This window comes from Sturnira hondurensis, unplaced genomic scaffold, assembly GCF_014824575.4.
Source record: "Sturnira hondurensis isolate 20B ecotype Veracruz unplaced genomic scaffold, ASM1482457v3 Scaffold0006496, whole genome shotgun sequence".
Taxonomy (NCBI): Eukaryota; Metazoa; Chordata; class Mammalia; order Chiroptera; family Phyllostomidae; genus Sturnira; species Sturnira hondurensis.
The window spans coordinates 14,558,733-14,574,345 of record NW_028079127.1 but is presented as its reverse complement, the minus strand read 5'-3'; the positions used below and the strand labels follow the sequence as shown (position 1 = coordinate 14,574,345).

General features: G+C 57.4%; 1 protein-coding gene across 1 annotated transcript in view; it reads left to right on the top strand.

Annotated features, from left to right (window-relative positions):
* The window catches only part of PTPRN2 (protein tyrosine phosphatase receptor type N2), a 385,188-nt gene that overhangs the window by 176,864 nt on the left and 192,711 nt on the right, over window positions 1–15,613 (top strand). Inside the window, exons 7-9 of the mRNA XM_037049518.1 lie at window positions 2,858–3,070; window positions 4,222–4,262; window positions 6,857–7,221. Of these exons, the coding sequence (XP_036905413.1) occupies window positions 2,858–3,070; window positions 4,222–4,262; window positions 6,857–7,221 (619 nt within the window). The remainder of the gene's footprint in view (window positions 1–2,857; window positions 3,071–4,221; window positions 4,263–6,856; window positions 7,222–15,613) is intronic.

The window sequence follows — 15,613 nt, the reverse complement described above, 5'->3', positions numbered from 1 at the left end:
CATGGAAAAGAGACTGTCTTCCTTCACTTAGTCATTGTTCATACCTTGTCCCCTTTCAAAGTGCTGAAGGCCCACATGAAGTAGGACAGCGGCAAGGACAGAGGTCACAGCACGGGATGGCAGTGCCAGATTCAGACATTGTCTGGTCCAGCTCCAGACACAGTGTCCCAGGTCACCGCCCCAGTGGAGCGCTCCCTGCTACGAGGTTATCCTGTCCTTTGGCGATCTGCTCACTATGGAAACCAGAGTTTATAAACGTTTATCTGTTGTACTTTTTACCAGTTATCACGTTGTAACTGGTTACCATGCGAAACCTGAATAATTCATGTACAGATAGAAAAACACACAATCACCCAAGTGCTGTCAGCGTCGGGAGTGTGTCACCGCCCCTTGAGTCGCATGTGGTTGTGCCGCTGCGGGGCCGTCAGCTGTGTCACCTTCGCCTAGCCCCCTACTTCAGTGTATTCCGGGGCCAAGCCCTCCTCCAAGTTGGGATTAACACACAGGCTGGGCCCGGGAGCTTGGCCACTCTGAGGTAACAGAGGACTCCATGTCCACCTCCTGTATTCACATTTTAAAGACCATGGTGAAACACACATCAGTCTGGACCTAGTTACGAGCTGAGTCCCTGCAGACCTGCCTTGCCCACGTGCGGGGACGACTGCCGTCTAGGACTCTGCTCCTAGCGGGGAGTTCGCAGCACCCCCTCTTCGGGGTCCTGCCTGCGAGTGGGGTCTGATGCCATGCTGGCGCTGCAGGCAGACTTCAGTGACACCCTTGGGAGCCATCGCTGGACAGTGTCCTAGTCCAGTCTGGCCTGTGCCACCAGCCCAGGTCCAGGTTGTGCCCTCGTCACCGTCTGTTTGCATTCTCAGGGTGCAGACTCACATTTACGTGACTCTCACGGAAACAGCCTTTAGAAAGCAGTTTGGGCACCAACCGTGCTACCTGCTGAGTCACGTGATTAACACCGAAGCTAAGTGGACCTTCCTGTTCTTTGCCTCAATATTACATGGGACGGAGGCAGAATCGGGCTGGGGCACCATTGTACAAGTACAGAGTGCACAGCCCATCCGAGCAGGGCTCCTGTCACCCAGGTGGCAGCCCGGCACCTCTCACGTAGCTGGCAAGCGACCCACGCCACTCAGCTGTCAAACCCTCCACCCCTCAGGCTGGAGGGGGACACGCTGTACTGTACTGGTGGTGTTTCCAGTGGAAACAGGACGCTGACATGTGACTGCACCTGTGTCTCCTCCGTGGAGGGTCAGATGAGGACAGCATGAAATAATAAGCTCCCTCCAAATTTATCTGAAGCATTTGCAAATACCTGAGAGTTGGCCTCCAGAAAGCAAGTGGACTCTATACTCTCTGGGCAAGCGGGGCGCAGCGAATTCCTTGTGGTGGCACTAACGGTGGTGCTGGTGGTGGCGTGAGTGTGGAAGTGGCTAAACCGCACTCTCATGCGCACAAGGAGGAAAAGGCTGTCCGCAGCAAAAGCTGCTGTGCGCGGCCCGTGCCCACTGCGTGAGAGCGGTGTTGCGGTGTTCGGCTCGCCATTGCTTGTTCCCTAAAGCTCGTAACGTCGGTCTGGGGCCCTTCTGAGAAACATAATTTCGTAGGTCAGGCCTGTCACGGTTGTGCCGTGAGCTGATCTCCACCCCCCGGACTTACATATCTGACGTCCCAATATTTCAAGTAATTGCTACGGCAGAGACACTTGGAGCATCGGAAGCTACGTGAAATGCCGTCAGAAGTTGCCAGGTCTTGGGATTCTGCGGGGCAGGTGGTGGAACAGAGGCCCCTCCACTTTGATGCGTGTGGCCTCTGGGCTCTGAGCCCTGTCCCTCTGATGCCCACCACAGCTGGCTGGGCTTTGTCAGAGGGTTTCCTCATTTCTCTTCGCCTCCAGAGGGCTGACAGGGGCGCTTTGTGGTGCTCAGTGGGGCTCACGGGGGGTGAATGGGAGGGTGTTCCCAACACGCACAAAGGTTCCCCCAGGAAGCCAGGCAGCCGCCAGGAGTCCACCACTGATGGCCTAAGGTATTTGAAAGTTATTTTTCACTAGTGATAACCTGAAAAATTCCTTTTTGGATGAGAGAAGGCAGTGTTAGGAATTACATTTTACTCTTCCATTTTGAAGGTGGATATTTTTATTACAGTTATTCTAAGAGGCCCACTGAAACCTAAGTCTTGTCATGTGACAATCTCCTTCTGTTCCTCCCTCCAAACTAAAGGAAGCTAAGAGAAAATAGGGGGTTGGTGTTTGAAATGCGCTTCGAGTTTCACGCTGATGTGTGAACCAACCTCAGACACAACACGTGTGTAAACTGGGGCTGCATGTTGAACAGATGGCCCAGCGACCGCAGTGGCCCAGAGTTCACTCGGGCTTCTCCTACCAGTGCAGGCCAGAGGGGCTGTGGGAAGCGGGCGATGGCCAGTGTTCGTGGTGGTGGCAGGGTCGCAGGTCGTGTGCGCTGGGTGCCCAGACTTGGGGGTGTTATCTTTCCCACAAGTGGGAGGGAAACAGCTCATTTCCATTTCTCTGTGGCCTAAGGGCAGATGAGGCTGCTTCCTCTCTTTCCTTAGCCACGTGAGTCCAGCTCCTTCACCAGAGGCCCCTCTCGTCCTCCCAATCAGGACCGTGCATTTGCTCGTAGTTCCTCCCCGACTCCCTCATTTATCTTCACGGTTAAAGGCACTGAGCCTGGCCGTGGCCGGAGGGTCACGTGGAGTTCAGACTCAACTTGCAGGACACGGGCCTGCCCCTGCGGGGAGGGCAGCCTCGTTGACACGTGCGCATGCGCGTCCTCCCTCTCTGCACGGGGTTGACGCGAGTGCGTGCATGTCCTCCCTCCAGAAGCCCTTCTTCAGAACCTGCTGGAGGAGCTGAGGCGGCACGAGGTCGACGTGGCGGCTCTGAGCCCCCGGGACCTCGACGAGGCGGCCAGGGCGCTGGCCGACGCCCTGCGCGACCCCTGGCGAGGAGCCGGGGCTCCGCCCACTGAGCCGGCGTACAGGCCGGAAGCAGTGCTCTTCGAAGACGGTGATGAGGGCCGGGACAGCCTGCAAGGTGAGCCGCCGGGTCCTGGTGGGCAGGGAGGGCCGGGCCGTGGAGACCAGCTCCCCGAGCTGGGATGGGTTCTTGCCGCGGCAACACGGGGTGCACCCGGTGGCTTCTGTCTGGGTGACGTCTGTCCTTGAAAGCTCCCCTCTCGGGCTCAGCCCGCAGAGCTATGATGGTGAAGGCAGACTGTGCACTGTGAAGAGACACACGTCCTCTGGGTGCAGGGCAGACCTAGAGAACAACGGGGCTGATCCGAAGTGTTTCTGTTCACACTGTGCATGTGTGTGAATGTAGTCAAGTATTCGACTTAGAAAGTGAAAGGGGCTCACTGGAATGTCTGCCCAAGGCTCCCAGCCACCCCGTGGGGCTGCCCCAGGGGGCAGCAGAGGTCCCGGACTCCCCAAACACACATGTATGTACACACATGCACACGTGTACGCCTCCCCCCCACACACACACACAGGCGAGGGCTCCCTGGGTGACACTCTTTTCTGTGCCTGATGGCTTCTCCGAGTCGCCGAGCAACACCGAAGTGTGCTTGCGCACAGGGGGCACAAAGGCCTGTGCCAGAAGCACAGGTGGAGGGTGGGAGCCTCTCGGCGGATGCCTCTCGGCTGCCAGCTGGGAGGCAGGACGAGGGACTGGAGCTCCGCCAGGGCAAGGCGTCTGCGAGGCAACTGGAGGCGGAAAAGCAGGGCCCCCAGTCTCAGGCTGGGAGGGTCGAAGGTCCCAGGTGTGGTTGCTGGGGCTTCAGGACCTCGAGGTGAGCTGTGCACCCCAGGGCATTGCAAGCTGGGTATTGATGTAGAGAGGTGACTGGCACAGAAAAAACAACCAGTCAGTGCCTGCCAACCCCTTACCTGAGCAGGTGTGTGTCCTCTGCTTCCGCTTACTCTTAGCCAAGGACTGTCCTGCACGGTGGGCTGTCCTATGTGAGCCAACAGTCAGGGACGTGCAGGTCCTTGGACCACTGATGGGCGTCCTGGTCACCGTTCAGCCCGTGGCCTCCCCTCCCCCACAGCTTCTACAGAGCACAGTTCTGTCTGCAGAGACAGTGTGAGGGAGAGAAGGCCCCTCGGCAGTGCTGACGCTCTGCGACCCCTCGCAGTGGCATTCTTGACAAGGACTTTGGTGACACTCACTCGTGTCTTTCACAGGTCACGGGGAGCAGGGCAACGAAGGTGGAGCTCGAGAAGAGGTGAGAGGCCACATCTCCGCATGCGCGCACAGGGCAAGCCCACAGCTGTCCAGTCACCTTCTGGTTTGTGGCTTGGGAAGGTTTCTGAAACACAAAGTGTTTTTTTTTCTAGGAAAGGATGGAAAAGCCCTCGTAATCCCCAAACTGAGAAAAGTATAAACAGCACCTGCAAAATTGTGTCTATTTAGATACAGACTAACATCTATTTTCAGGTCTTATAGTGATACTTAGCCATTGTAGAAATATGAAAAATGGTTCATGCAAAGAAAAAATTACTATCCCTTACAATCTCCCCACCTGGGGGCCCGGAAGACGGGATTCTGTCGGGTCCCCCCAGGGACTCTCGTGTGCCGACCTCCTGGGCTCTCTTCACAGGTGACTGGCTCTCGATGGCTGTACCTGCTCAGTGGCTCANAACTGAGAAAAGTATAAACAGCACCTGCAAAATTGTGTCTATTTAGATACAGACTAACATCTATTTTCAGGTCTTATAGTGATACTTAGCCATTGTAGAAATATGAAAAATGGTTCATGCAAAGAAAAAATTACTATCCCTTACAATCTCCCCACCCGGGGGCCCGGAAGACGGGATTCTGTCGGGTCCCCCCAGGGACTCTCGTGTGCCGACCTCCGGGGCTCTCTTCACAGGTGACTGGCTCTCGATGGCTGTACCTGCTCAGTGGCTCAGCAGCCATGAGCCACGTGTGGACTTCATTAAAATAAACTGAATAAAAACCCAGTTTTTCAGCTGGGCTTGCCCCATTCCACATGGTCCACAGTGCAGAGCCCGTCCCTCCCACAGACAGCCCTGCCGGACGCGCCGCGCAGGGGAGCAAATCGGAAAGGGCCCGGGCAATGCCCACTCCCCGAGCGGGTGGCTGGTTTTTCCTGTTTAAGACTCTGTTCATCAGTGCCCGTCCTAAGGATGCGGAAAATCAATTCTTAAGCAATGACCATGACCTCATGTGGCTTTACAAAAGAATTGTGGTGTGGGAAGAAGGACTTTGCCCGGTACTTTTCTTGTCGGTTTATCTGCGTGGTTTTAATTCCGTGCCTGTTGGCAAGCAGAGTCAGCAGTTGTGTTAAACGTCCGTCAGAAGTGGTGGGGTTCTCTGTCTGAGTGGCAGAGGGGTGTCTAAGAGCACACTTCTTATTTAGGAAGAGGACGGGCAGGGAGGAGCAGCGGCCAGGCGTGGGGCCAGGCTGGGGGTCTCTGTGTCATAGAGGCCTACGGGGGCCCTGCACCCACTCTCGGCGAGGTCCCGAGGCCCTTCCACTCTGGTGCTTCCATCCCAGCTGGGTATTGACCCATTTGCCTGCCCCTCAGGGTGCATGTTCCAGCTGTTGGTTCCAACAGCCCCCGAGTGTTGTGTTATCTGAGCTCGGATTTGTTTAAGTCTCCTCCTCATACAGACCCCCGTGGGAGTGAGAATGCCATTCTCCTCCCTTCAAAAGCCTGAGAAGGTCGTTCCATCCCTGTTCGGTGACTGAAATGCCACTCAGGGTTTGTGCAAATGTTTTCCTCAAACTATTTTCTGTAAATATTCCAAACCAAAAGGAAAAGTTAGGAAAGATTTTTAGTTAAAAATGGAATAATTAGTTTCCTTTAGAGCCCTTCCTTAACTTCCTAACCAAGGTGTTTTGGTGGAGTTGTAAAGTGAACCCAGTTTTCCCATTTCCGTCTAACGCAACATTGGAGATGTAACTTCACGGTGAAAAAGGAAATGCCCACCTCAGAAGGCATCCTCAGCCCGCTCTGCTCCGTCACCTGCCAGCCACGGAGGCACCGTGCTCATTTCTGGAGGAGACGGTGCTGGGCATCTAAGGTGTCCCAGTGACCACGTCTTTGAGGTCACTTACACCCGACCTCAAATTCTGGGGCTGCCGCCCCCGGCCTCTGTGACCTCGAGCACACGACAAGCCTCTTTTGGCCCCTGGGCTGTGGGTGAGGGACGAGCCCCGTGCCCCACTCACGGCTGGGGGACACTGAAAGGAGAGGCTTTGTCCTGGGCACGACACAGCCTGCGCTGCGTGTTGGAGGACAGCCTCCTGCAGCCGGGACGCTCTGGCCCAGGGAACAGGGTCAGGGTGGGGCGGCGTCTCAGGGTGCGGCTCCATGCCCCTGTTCTTGGCTCGGTTGTCGTGAGGGCCCTGTGCGTGGAAATCATCACCGCTGTCATTGCCATCGTCACTGTGTTGTTGGCGGAGTCTGGGGGGCAGGGTCGGGCCCCGGACCCACGTGGGTTATTTCTGACTACAGACTCGGAAGAGCTGCTGTGATGGGACAGGCTGAGACTCTTCAGGAAGGGGGGTGTGCGTAGGTGTGTCTGTGTGCACACGCATGAGCGCATACATTGAGGAGGATGTGGGGAACACGTTACGGAACGATTCCTGTACGCGTCCTCCCTTGGCCAAAAATCCCTCACCTGGATGTCATTTTAAACACAGGCTTTAAAATCTTGGCCTCTGTCCACTTTTCCTTGCCAGGTGCCTGTTGTCCCCCCGCATGGCGAGTCTGTCGCGCACGGCCTTTTGTCCTGTAGGTGGTCAGTCTCTCTCCTGGAGGCCATCTCACGTGATTTCCTTTCCACCAGGTCAACCCTGTGAGCCGCAGACTTGGGCACGCCCTGCAGAACCTCAGGTCCCAGCTGCCGCCTGGAGCCCTACTTCCTGTGGGGAGCAAGAAATCCGAGGACCCCGAGGCCTCCTTGTCTTCGGAGGAGGATGTTGCCGGCATGGAGAACGTCAAGAGCCAGACCTACTCCAAAGAGCTGTGGGAGCGGCCGCCGCACTGGGAGCCCAGGGGCGCCGGGTTTGGGGAGCCCCCCCACTGGACTCCGGGGTCTCCACAGGAGGACCCGCGCCTCGGAGCAGGAGCTCACGGACGCACTGGTGACGGCCTGCGACTGGAAGTCAAGTCTCCGGAGGAGGACTACGGCTACCTCGTGACGGAGAATGAGTGAGTAGGAGCTCTGGTCTCTCCTGGGCCCAGGATTCTGGCGCCCCTGGAGTGGGGACGTGCTGTCGTTCCCACTTGTCTCCCCTGGAGAAACGAGTGGAGGTGCCTGGTGTCTCAGCCAGGAGCCAGCCGTCTGTCCCCAGGGTTCCTGGCCTGGGAGCCGAGCTCGAGGGCAACTCTGTACGACACAGAACCTTTCCTGCTCCTTGGTCTCGGCCGGGTCGCCTGCTGGTCGGACCTCCGTGTGCACTGGAGCCACACTGACTTAGGTGGGGCTGGCGGGGGCAGGGAGGAGCCAGACCTGCATGGTGGGTGGCGTCCAGGGCGTGGCGGGCCCCAGACCTGTGGAAACACCAAACTCCTTGTCCCTTTCACACAAAATTGCCCAAATGCCAGGACAGACATCATCCTTCAGGGGGAACGGACCCAGAGTGAGAGAGCATTCTGTCCTCATCGCATTCTGACCTCAGTCCCATGAGGCCCCAGACTCAAACAGCACGTCCCAGCCAGCGGCAGGGCCGGCGCACTTCTCTGGGCGTCACTCCGGAGTCTAACACTCGCTGCTGAGCCTTGGTTCCTTCAGTTACTGAGAAAGGCGCTTCTCAGGAAAACATACCTGTGTGGCTACACACAGGTGTGTGTGCAGTGTGTACTGTGTGCATATGTGTGAGTGTGTGGTAGTGTGTGTGCACTGTGCTTGAGTGAGGGTATGTGATTGTGAGTATCTGAGTGTGTGTAATGTGTGGTTGTGTGTGCACGAGTGTGTATGGGATTGTGTGCAGCTGCTTTTCCTCCCACGGGGCTGTCCGTGCCCTCCCGACCTGACGCCCAAGGCTCATCCAGGCCATGAGAAGCTGCTGCAGGGCGACACAGACACTGCCCCTCGTTTGGGGTCCTGGGCTCCCCACAGCACGGAAGAGCGAGAGCACCTCCCATCTGGACCACTGAGGACGGTGCAGTTTGCCAGGAACCTTTGGGGCAGGGCAGTCCATACGCCGATGCCAGCACCAAGCAGTTGCCGAGAAGCCACAGCCCGGCGAGCAGCCAGCACTTCGGCTGGAGAGACCCTGTCGGCTGCTGGCACTGCTCCTGCTCCAGCCGACGTCCCCATGGAACAGGCAGTGACGGAGGGTGGGGGGGGCTCGCTGTCGCTGGTGTTCGTTTGCCTTACTGTGCAGCGTCCCAGACGTCACCTTTGGGACGTGAACACGCACAGGTGAAAGAAAAAACTGCTATCTGGTGATGGCTGGTTTCACTGTTTCTTTGCTGCTTCAGTAGATGAACATACACAGTGTGGACGACTCAGCTCTGCGTCTGCAATTCTCTGTTTGTCACCGGGCCTGACACTCGAGGGTGACACCCCCTCCCTCCTGGAGACAGAGATGGAGGCTCTGACCCCGCTATCAGATTAATTGGTAATTTGGGGCTCTCTGGGGCGAGATTTCACCAGATCTCAGCCTAAGTCTTCATAGATCAGCTATTAATTGACAAGAATCTCATTCCATTCTTTAAAGAGGAGGCTTTTGTGCATGTGGTTGTCCCGAAAAAGCCGAAGAAACACGACCTCCCCTCCGCGTTATCTCATCGCCGGCTCACAGCTCCCCACCACCACTCAGGCAGGAGGGAGGTCCTACGCCTCAACTCTGCGGACACCGCCTCGCTCACACTCTGACGGACAGGGCGCACTTTAATCTTCGCTGCTGGCATTTCATCTCTTTACGACCCAGACGGATTATTCAGGACTGGGCGAAGGGCAGGACAGCCACCCCTGTCCTCCAAGGACGGTTTAAAAATCATTTCAAGTGATGTTGTCAGGAAGAGGCCACAGGCTGGGACGTGGCTTCTGAGCAGAGGCACCGTTTGCCTCTCAGCAGAGGAGAAACTCCTGCCACGTCGGGTAGTAAATGCTTTCGAGCACGTGGCCGTCCTGTTACTTGGCTGCTTCTCTTCGCCGTAAAGTTCCTTGTGTTTGGAGTTTGTCCCGCAGAAGGACCATCTCTGACCCGTGACCGGTCGTCGTGAGCTCCTGCAGGTGGAGGGGCAGCCTTGCGAGTCCTCAGTCTGGTGTTGGGGGCGGTCCCACGGCACCTATAGGGACCTCGCTGGCTCAGCCGCTCTGGTGGCCGTGGACGGGGCGCCCAGCCGTGCTCCACGGGGGCATGTGGAGCTCCCACATCACGGCAAAGTGCTGGTCCCCGTCTGGTCTGCACAGTCTCTGGGGAGAAGACACCACCACTGGGGCAGCCCCACAGCACCTGGCCTCACCCCAGGGCCTGTCTCAGGCAGTGAGGCCAGTGGCCCTGCAGGGGCCACGCCACAGCGGGTGCTGAGTGAGTCGGTGGCATCAACCTGAGAGATCACAGCCCCCAAGAAAGAAGAGGCCAGTGAGCTTCGGTCAGGAGGCGAAGGGGGCGAGTGGGGAGCTGGGCATTGGGGCAGCTGAGGAGGACGCCCCCAGGAGAGAGGGGACAGGCCCCGGCTCTGCGCCCCCTCGGGTGCCTGTCAGCCTTCTGGGCACAGACAGAGTTGGCTGTCAGCTCTCTTCCGCCGGCTTCTCTGAGCGCAGAGCGCCCTTGCACGTGGGGTCGGCCAGTTGGGGAAACTGCAGCACTTTGGGCTCTCATTCACGGGGTTCTCGAGGCAGGACCGCCCCACGCAGGCTCAGAAAGGCACCCACTCCCACAGCACCACCCTTTCCGGAGGCCGGTCAGACGGTCCGACCAGAGCGACATCGGTGTGGCCCTACCTTCACCCACTGGGGAGTTACCGGGTGTGGGGTCAGAAGTCTGGAGGAAAGCCTGGAAGTCACCTTCTCCGCGCACCGGGTGCCCAGGATCCATGCTCCAGGACCGCGTGGGCTCCCCCGCGGGCGAGGGGCCGCTCTCCATCCTCTCACACTCCTCCTACCTCATCCGGAGGGTGGAGGGCCGGTCGTTTGGAGCCTTTGGGGGAAGACACTGCCCACCCAACCTCTTCCTGCCACTCCTTTGGAAATTGAAAGCTTCCTGTGCTCGGGTGACTTGCCCTTGTCCCCTGGGAGCCATGTGGCTGAGAGGAAAGGGCCCCAGCTAAGAGACAGTGCCACCCAATCCCAGCCCCCCTCTGCTCTCAGGGCCATGGGGCCACCCAGCTCCTGGCTGCTGCCCGTGGGAGGTGGGAGGGCAAAGGACAGAGGGACAGGGGTGGGCCGGGAGGGGCAGGTCCTCCCACCCTCCTGTGCGGGAGGAGACCCCTGAGGAATGTGGGGAGGGGTTGCAGCAGCCGGGTGCCGTGCGGATGTTAGTCTTTCTCTCCGTCTCAGACCTCGTCTCACCGATGCGTTCTGACTTTCTGTTTAAAAAGTACAGCCGCCGTGGCTGTACACACTTCTCCCTGCGTGTGACGAGCTCCCTGCTGCCACCACCCGCCTTCGGCTCGTTTGTCTTAGAGGGCCATCTCCGTCCTGGGCCTGCGACCCTCTCTGCTCTGTGCTCGTCCTGAGAGGCTGCTGCCCACCGCTCAGCCCAGGTCCTTGGGTCGTGGGAGGGCCTAGGAAGGTTCTGGCAACCGAGGGCTCTCTCCTCCAGCCGCACTCACATCTGGTGGCAGCAGGGGGCCCTGTAAATATCTACATCTGTGCCCGCGTCCGCATCCATATCACACCCGACGTCCACACCTACATCTGCACCCACACCTGTGCCGCGCAGCTGGCTCAGTGGCAGGTCTCCGCCATCGCCAGGGGACCTTTGCTGCCCCTCTGCAGAGATGTCCTGTGATTCTGCAGCAAGATGACCCCCGGGGACCCTCGTCCCCTAATGCTGTCATTGATTTTTTGCTAGGTGTCATCTGCATCATCATTTGGCCTAGACTTAACGTCTGTCTGAGTTGTCACCAAGGCAGGGGGACAACCAGTGGACACCAGGCAGTGCTCTGCACTCCCTCCTCTGAAGGACTGACTATACTCGCCCCTGGCCAGGGAGTCTGCAGCCCCCGTGGCTGCGGGGACCCTCCCCCAGCCAGCCGCTCGTGGTCCCACTTGGCCCCTTGGGTGTCTGTGGTGTCCGTTGTAATGTCTCCTCTTTCATTGACAGTGTATTTGTTTGAGCGCTCTCTCTCTTTTTCTAAGTCCACTTAGTCTATTTTATCTTTACCAAACAACAGCCTCAGTTTCGCTGATCTTTTCTACTGTCTTTCAGTCTCGATTTCCTTGATTTCACTCTGATCTCTGTTATTTCCTTCCCTCCAGTAACTGCTTAGTTTTTCTTTTTCTAGTGACTCAATGTGTAAAGATTATTGGGATATTTTTCCATAATGTGGGGATTATCACTGTAACTGTCCTCCTGGACCTGCCTTGGCTATGTCCCACCCCTGGCTGTGTCCCACTTCCCCGTGTCCCAGGAGGGCTTTTGATTTCTCCTGATTTCTCCTCTCACCCACCGGTTGTTCCACAGCAGGTTTAGTCTCCACACATCGGTGAATTTTCCGGGTTTTTTTGTAATTGATTTCTCATCCTGGACCATGTGGTTGGGGTCCGTGCTTGATTTGGTTTGTCTTCTGTCCTGTCCGATGGTCTGTCCCGGGGCCTGACCTGTGCACCTGAGGGGAACGTGTGTCCCCCTACCTTTGGACGGACTCTCCCGTGTGCACGTGCTGGGTCAGTCCGGGCTGACGTGTGGTTCGAGTGCACTGTGTCTGCATCGATTTCCTGTCTGGTCCATCCACTCCTGAAAGTGGCCACTGCGGTCCCTGGCACCAGCACGCTGCCGTCTGTTTCTTCTTTTAGGTCTGTTCATATTTGCTCTCTGCTTTATACAGTCAGGTGCTCCCAGGCCAGGTGAATAAATGTTTACGAGCATTATATCCCCTTTGGGGCACTGACTTCATCGTCACACGATGGCTTTTTTTGGTCTCCTGTTGCAGTCTTTGGCTTCGAGTCTATTTTGTCTGATATGAGTGTGATCTGCCCCCGCCTTCTTCCGCTTCTGTTTTCATGGAATCTCTTTCCATCCCTTTGCTTTTAGTCTGTGTGCGATCTTAGTGCCAAAGCGAGTCCATTGTAGGCAGCCTGTAGTTGGCTATTACTGTTTCTACCCATTCGGCCACTCTGTTGCCTCTGATGGAAGACTTTGGTTCATTTATTTTGGGGGTAATTATTGATAGGTGTGGACTTTGAATTGCCGTTTAGTTGTTTACTGGTCTTGGTGTGACCCTCCGGCTGCGTGGTTTTCCGTGGGCCTCGGTTCTTCTCTCTCTGTCCTCTGTGTTTCTACCCGTCTCTTGCTTCCCAGTCCCCCCGAGGCTCCCACAGAGCTCCTTGTATGTGTAACCGTCTGGGTCAGCGGGACTCCTTTGAACGTACCCTGGAGCACCACACCTCTATACGTTTCCCGTTTTCTTTGTGATGTCCCCACACATTTGACACCAGTAACTCTGAGACATAGTGTACATAGACTCGTGGTAAGCTGTTGGCATGTGATTTTTTTCCCGAAAATTTGGAGAAATGAATATACTTCTGGTGAAAAGTACAGTCTCATCTGCATGCTGAAAATAGTAAGTTGTCAAAATACAGGTTTTCCAGCTACCATTGTTGTCACACCTGTGAGGAGTCGGTGGTGGCTTAAGAATTTTATTCGTAAGAGTAACTCAGGATGGTTGGCGCGTGGGCACGAGCTCGTTGTGGGCACCAACTTGGAGAATTGAGTCTGGCTGCACCGATTACCACGGGCTCAGGACCACGCTCCACGGCCGAGGGTGTCTGTGGTTGGTGGGAGGTGGCACCAAGTCCCGGTGGGAATTTTGAATCCCACAGATCCTCTGGCCTCTCCTTGCGCTCCCGCCAGACCTGTCTCTTCTGTGCGTTGGGGAGAATTCTCGTCGGGCAGCAAAAGTTTTAACTCGCTTGTAAGATTATTTAAATAGAATAAATGTCATTACATGTCACTGTGACCAGAGGGATAACTGGAATAGTGGGCGGTCCCATAGAAACCACACTTTACCCCTTGGTTTTAACTGTCTCGTCAAACTGTTGCCGGTTTCACGCTGCCACCCATTGACCATGTGTCCCCTGCCTGTGTGCTTTCAAATAGGCAGCATCCACGTCGGGAAGGGGAGCGGGGTAGCGAAGGCTCAGCTCTCAGGCACGCAGGCCCAGGCGTGACATCTGGGTCGCAGGGCCGTCCAGCCCCGGCCAGGTCCCGATCTCCCCGACCCCCGAGGAGGAGACGGTTATACTGTTACAGAAACAAGACATGAAGACGCTAGCAGCCCGGCACTCTTAAGTCACGGTGCAGCCACCTGGGCTCCCCCAGGTTCCAGATGCCTGTGTCCCAGCGGTCACATCATAGTTCTGTTTAGGTTAGCAGTTTTCTTCGGGGAACTTACCAGTCCCACGACCTCGGGCAGTGCATTTAATTTCTCCATCCCCAGTTTCCAGAGATTTCCTTTGAAATGAGGGCCACAACCCTACCTTCCCCCAGGGCTGTGTGAGCATCGCATGACGTGGTTTGGGGAGTCTGGGGATGGGAGGCACGGGGAGCCTTCAGGAGTGCCTGTGCCTGCCCCGAGGTGACCCTCGCCCGTCTTCGCAAGGCGGCCTCACGTCCTCACCTCCCACATCCCGTTGTTCCCATGTCCACCTGCTCTCGTTCTGGCGGCGATGTCAGGGCCCCACGGAAGCCATCATGCCGAGTGTGGTGTCTGAGGCTGCCACGGAGAACGGATGCAGCCACTTCCGTGGGAGCCTCCCATCCAGTGACCAGACGTGTCCTCGGTAGTTTCCTGCCTTGCTTGTCCAGCAGGTCCCTGGGCGCGCCCTCGCCCACCGAGACTGCACAGGGCTGTCAGCACCGCCCCATGCTTCGGAGTGAAACCCCCCAGAGAGGAGACTCTGCCTCACTTCCGGGACTCTCCTGTCACCAGACACCGGGGCTGGCAGTGAGGTGCCTCCAGCTGTCCCCGCTCTGACCTCAGCCTCTGAGTGCTCGCGTCCCCCTCCTGTCCTCGGCGACAGCAGCCACAGGCTGACTGACGAAACTGCACACACTGCAGCCACCCACTGACCTTTGAGATTAACTGCAACTGCTTCCTGAGCAAGTTCAGCTGTGAAATGACAGGTGGGAGCCACTCACGTTAAAAATAAGACAGAAGCAGCTGCACACTCACATCGAACACAGCACCACCCGTGTGTGCAGCTCACTGGGTGGAGCCGCTGGCCCCTTGGCCCCCCACCCCTCCTGGAGCCCACAGCCCACGGGGGTGGGAAGGAGTGGGCTGATGACTCTCACTGGGCCCTCGGGTGGTCGGGCGTCTCACGGGCAGGCAGCCAGCCAGGTTCCTGACAGCACTCTGGGCTGCTGGACTTCACGCGATGGTCTCGTCAAGGAGGACGATGTGAAATCTCCGTGTTGTGTGTGAAGGGACGCAGGGTCAGGAGGTCATCAGGAGGCAGGCAGGGAGCAGGACCAAGCCTCTGGACACCCCAGCTCTGCGATCTCCCCCTTGGGTGTAACACGCTGGGGAACAAGTCCATGGAGTGTGCCGACCCACCCAGGTTGGAAGTGGGAAGGTGCTCGGTGTGGGGTCCTAGGCTTCAGGGGACAGAGGGAAGACGGCTGGAGACGGGGTGGGGAAGCCCGGTTCCCTCGGCTCTGAGGAGCCAGCTCACTTCTGTCACGAAGCCCCCAGGACATGGGTCCCGGGCGGGGGGAGGCCAGCAATGACAACATGGCTCAGGCTGGGCCTGGCTCTGTTTCAGGGGGCTTTGCTGCAGGTCGCCTGATTTGATGTTCGCAGCGACTCGGTCGGCTTGCTGGGGTTCCCCGGAAAATTTATATTTTAATGATTTAAGAAATGTTGGGTTTTTTGACAGTTTGATATTTTCCTCTGCATCCATTTGATTCGTGCTGTTTAACACATTCGTCAAACTGGCTTGTGGCTGTATGTGGGGTGGCTGTATGTGGGGTGGTAGTTGGTGGCAGAAGCCCGACCAAGCCTGGAGAAATCCCGCCACGGCTCCCTGCGCTGTCTGGCCGGTGCCGGGGGCCGGGGGTGGGGAGATGAGCTGAAAGGTGGAGGCCTCACCTGGTTGCAGCTGCACCAATCAGCCTGCAGTTGAGTTGGATGTCAGAAGGGAGGCAGTCAGGCCCTCAGGAGCCATGGCAGGCCCAGGCAGGCCCAGGGCACGGGCTCAGGACTTGGGAGTGAATCCAGGGGGGCTTCCTGGGGGAGTTGGGAGCTGAGGGGAAACAGAAGGAGAGGCACCTGGGCCAGCACCATGGATGCAGGGCCTGGGTGGTCTTTGAAGCACAGTGTGGACCACAGGCCCGGACTAGGTGGGATTGGCTCAGGGACATTCAGGTTAGAGGTCAGGGTGGCCGCATCACTCACTGTGCCGATCCTTCTTGGCCACTGCCCT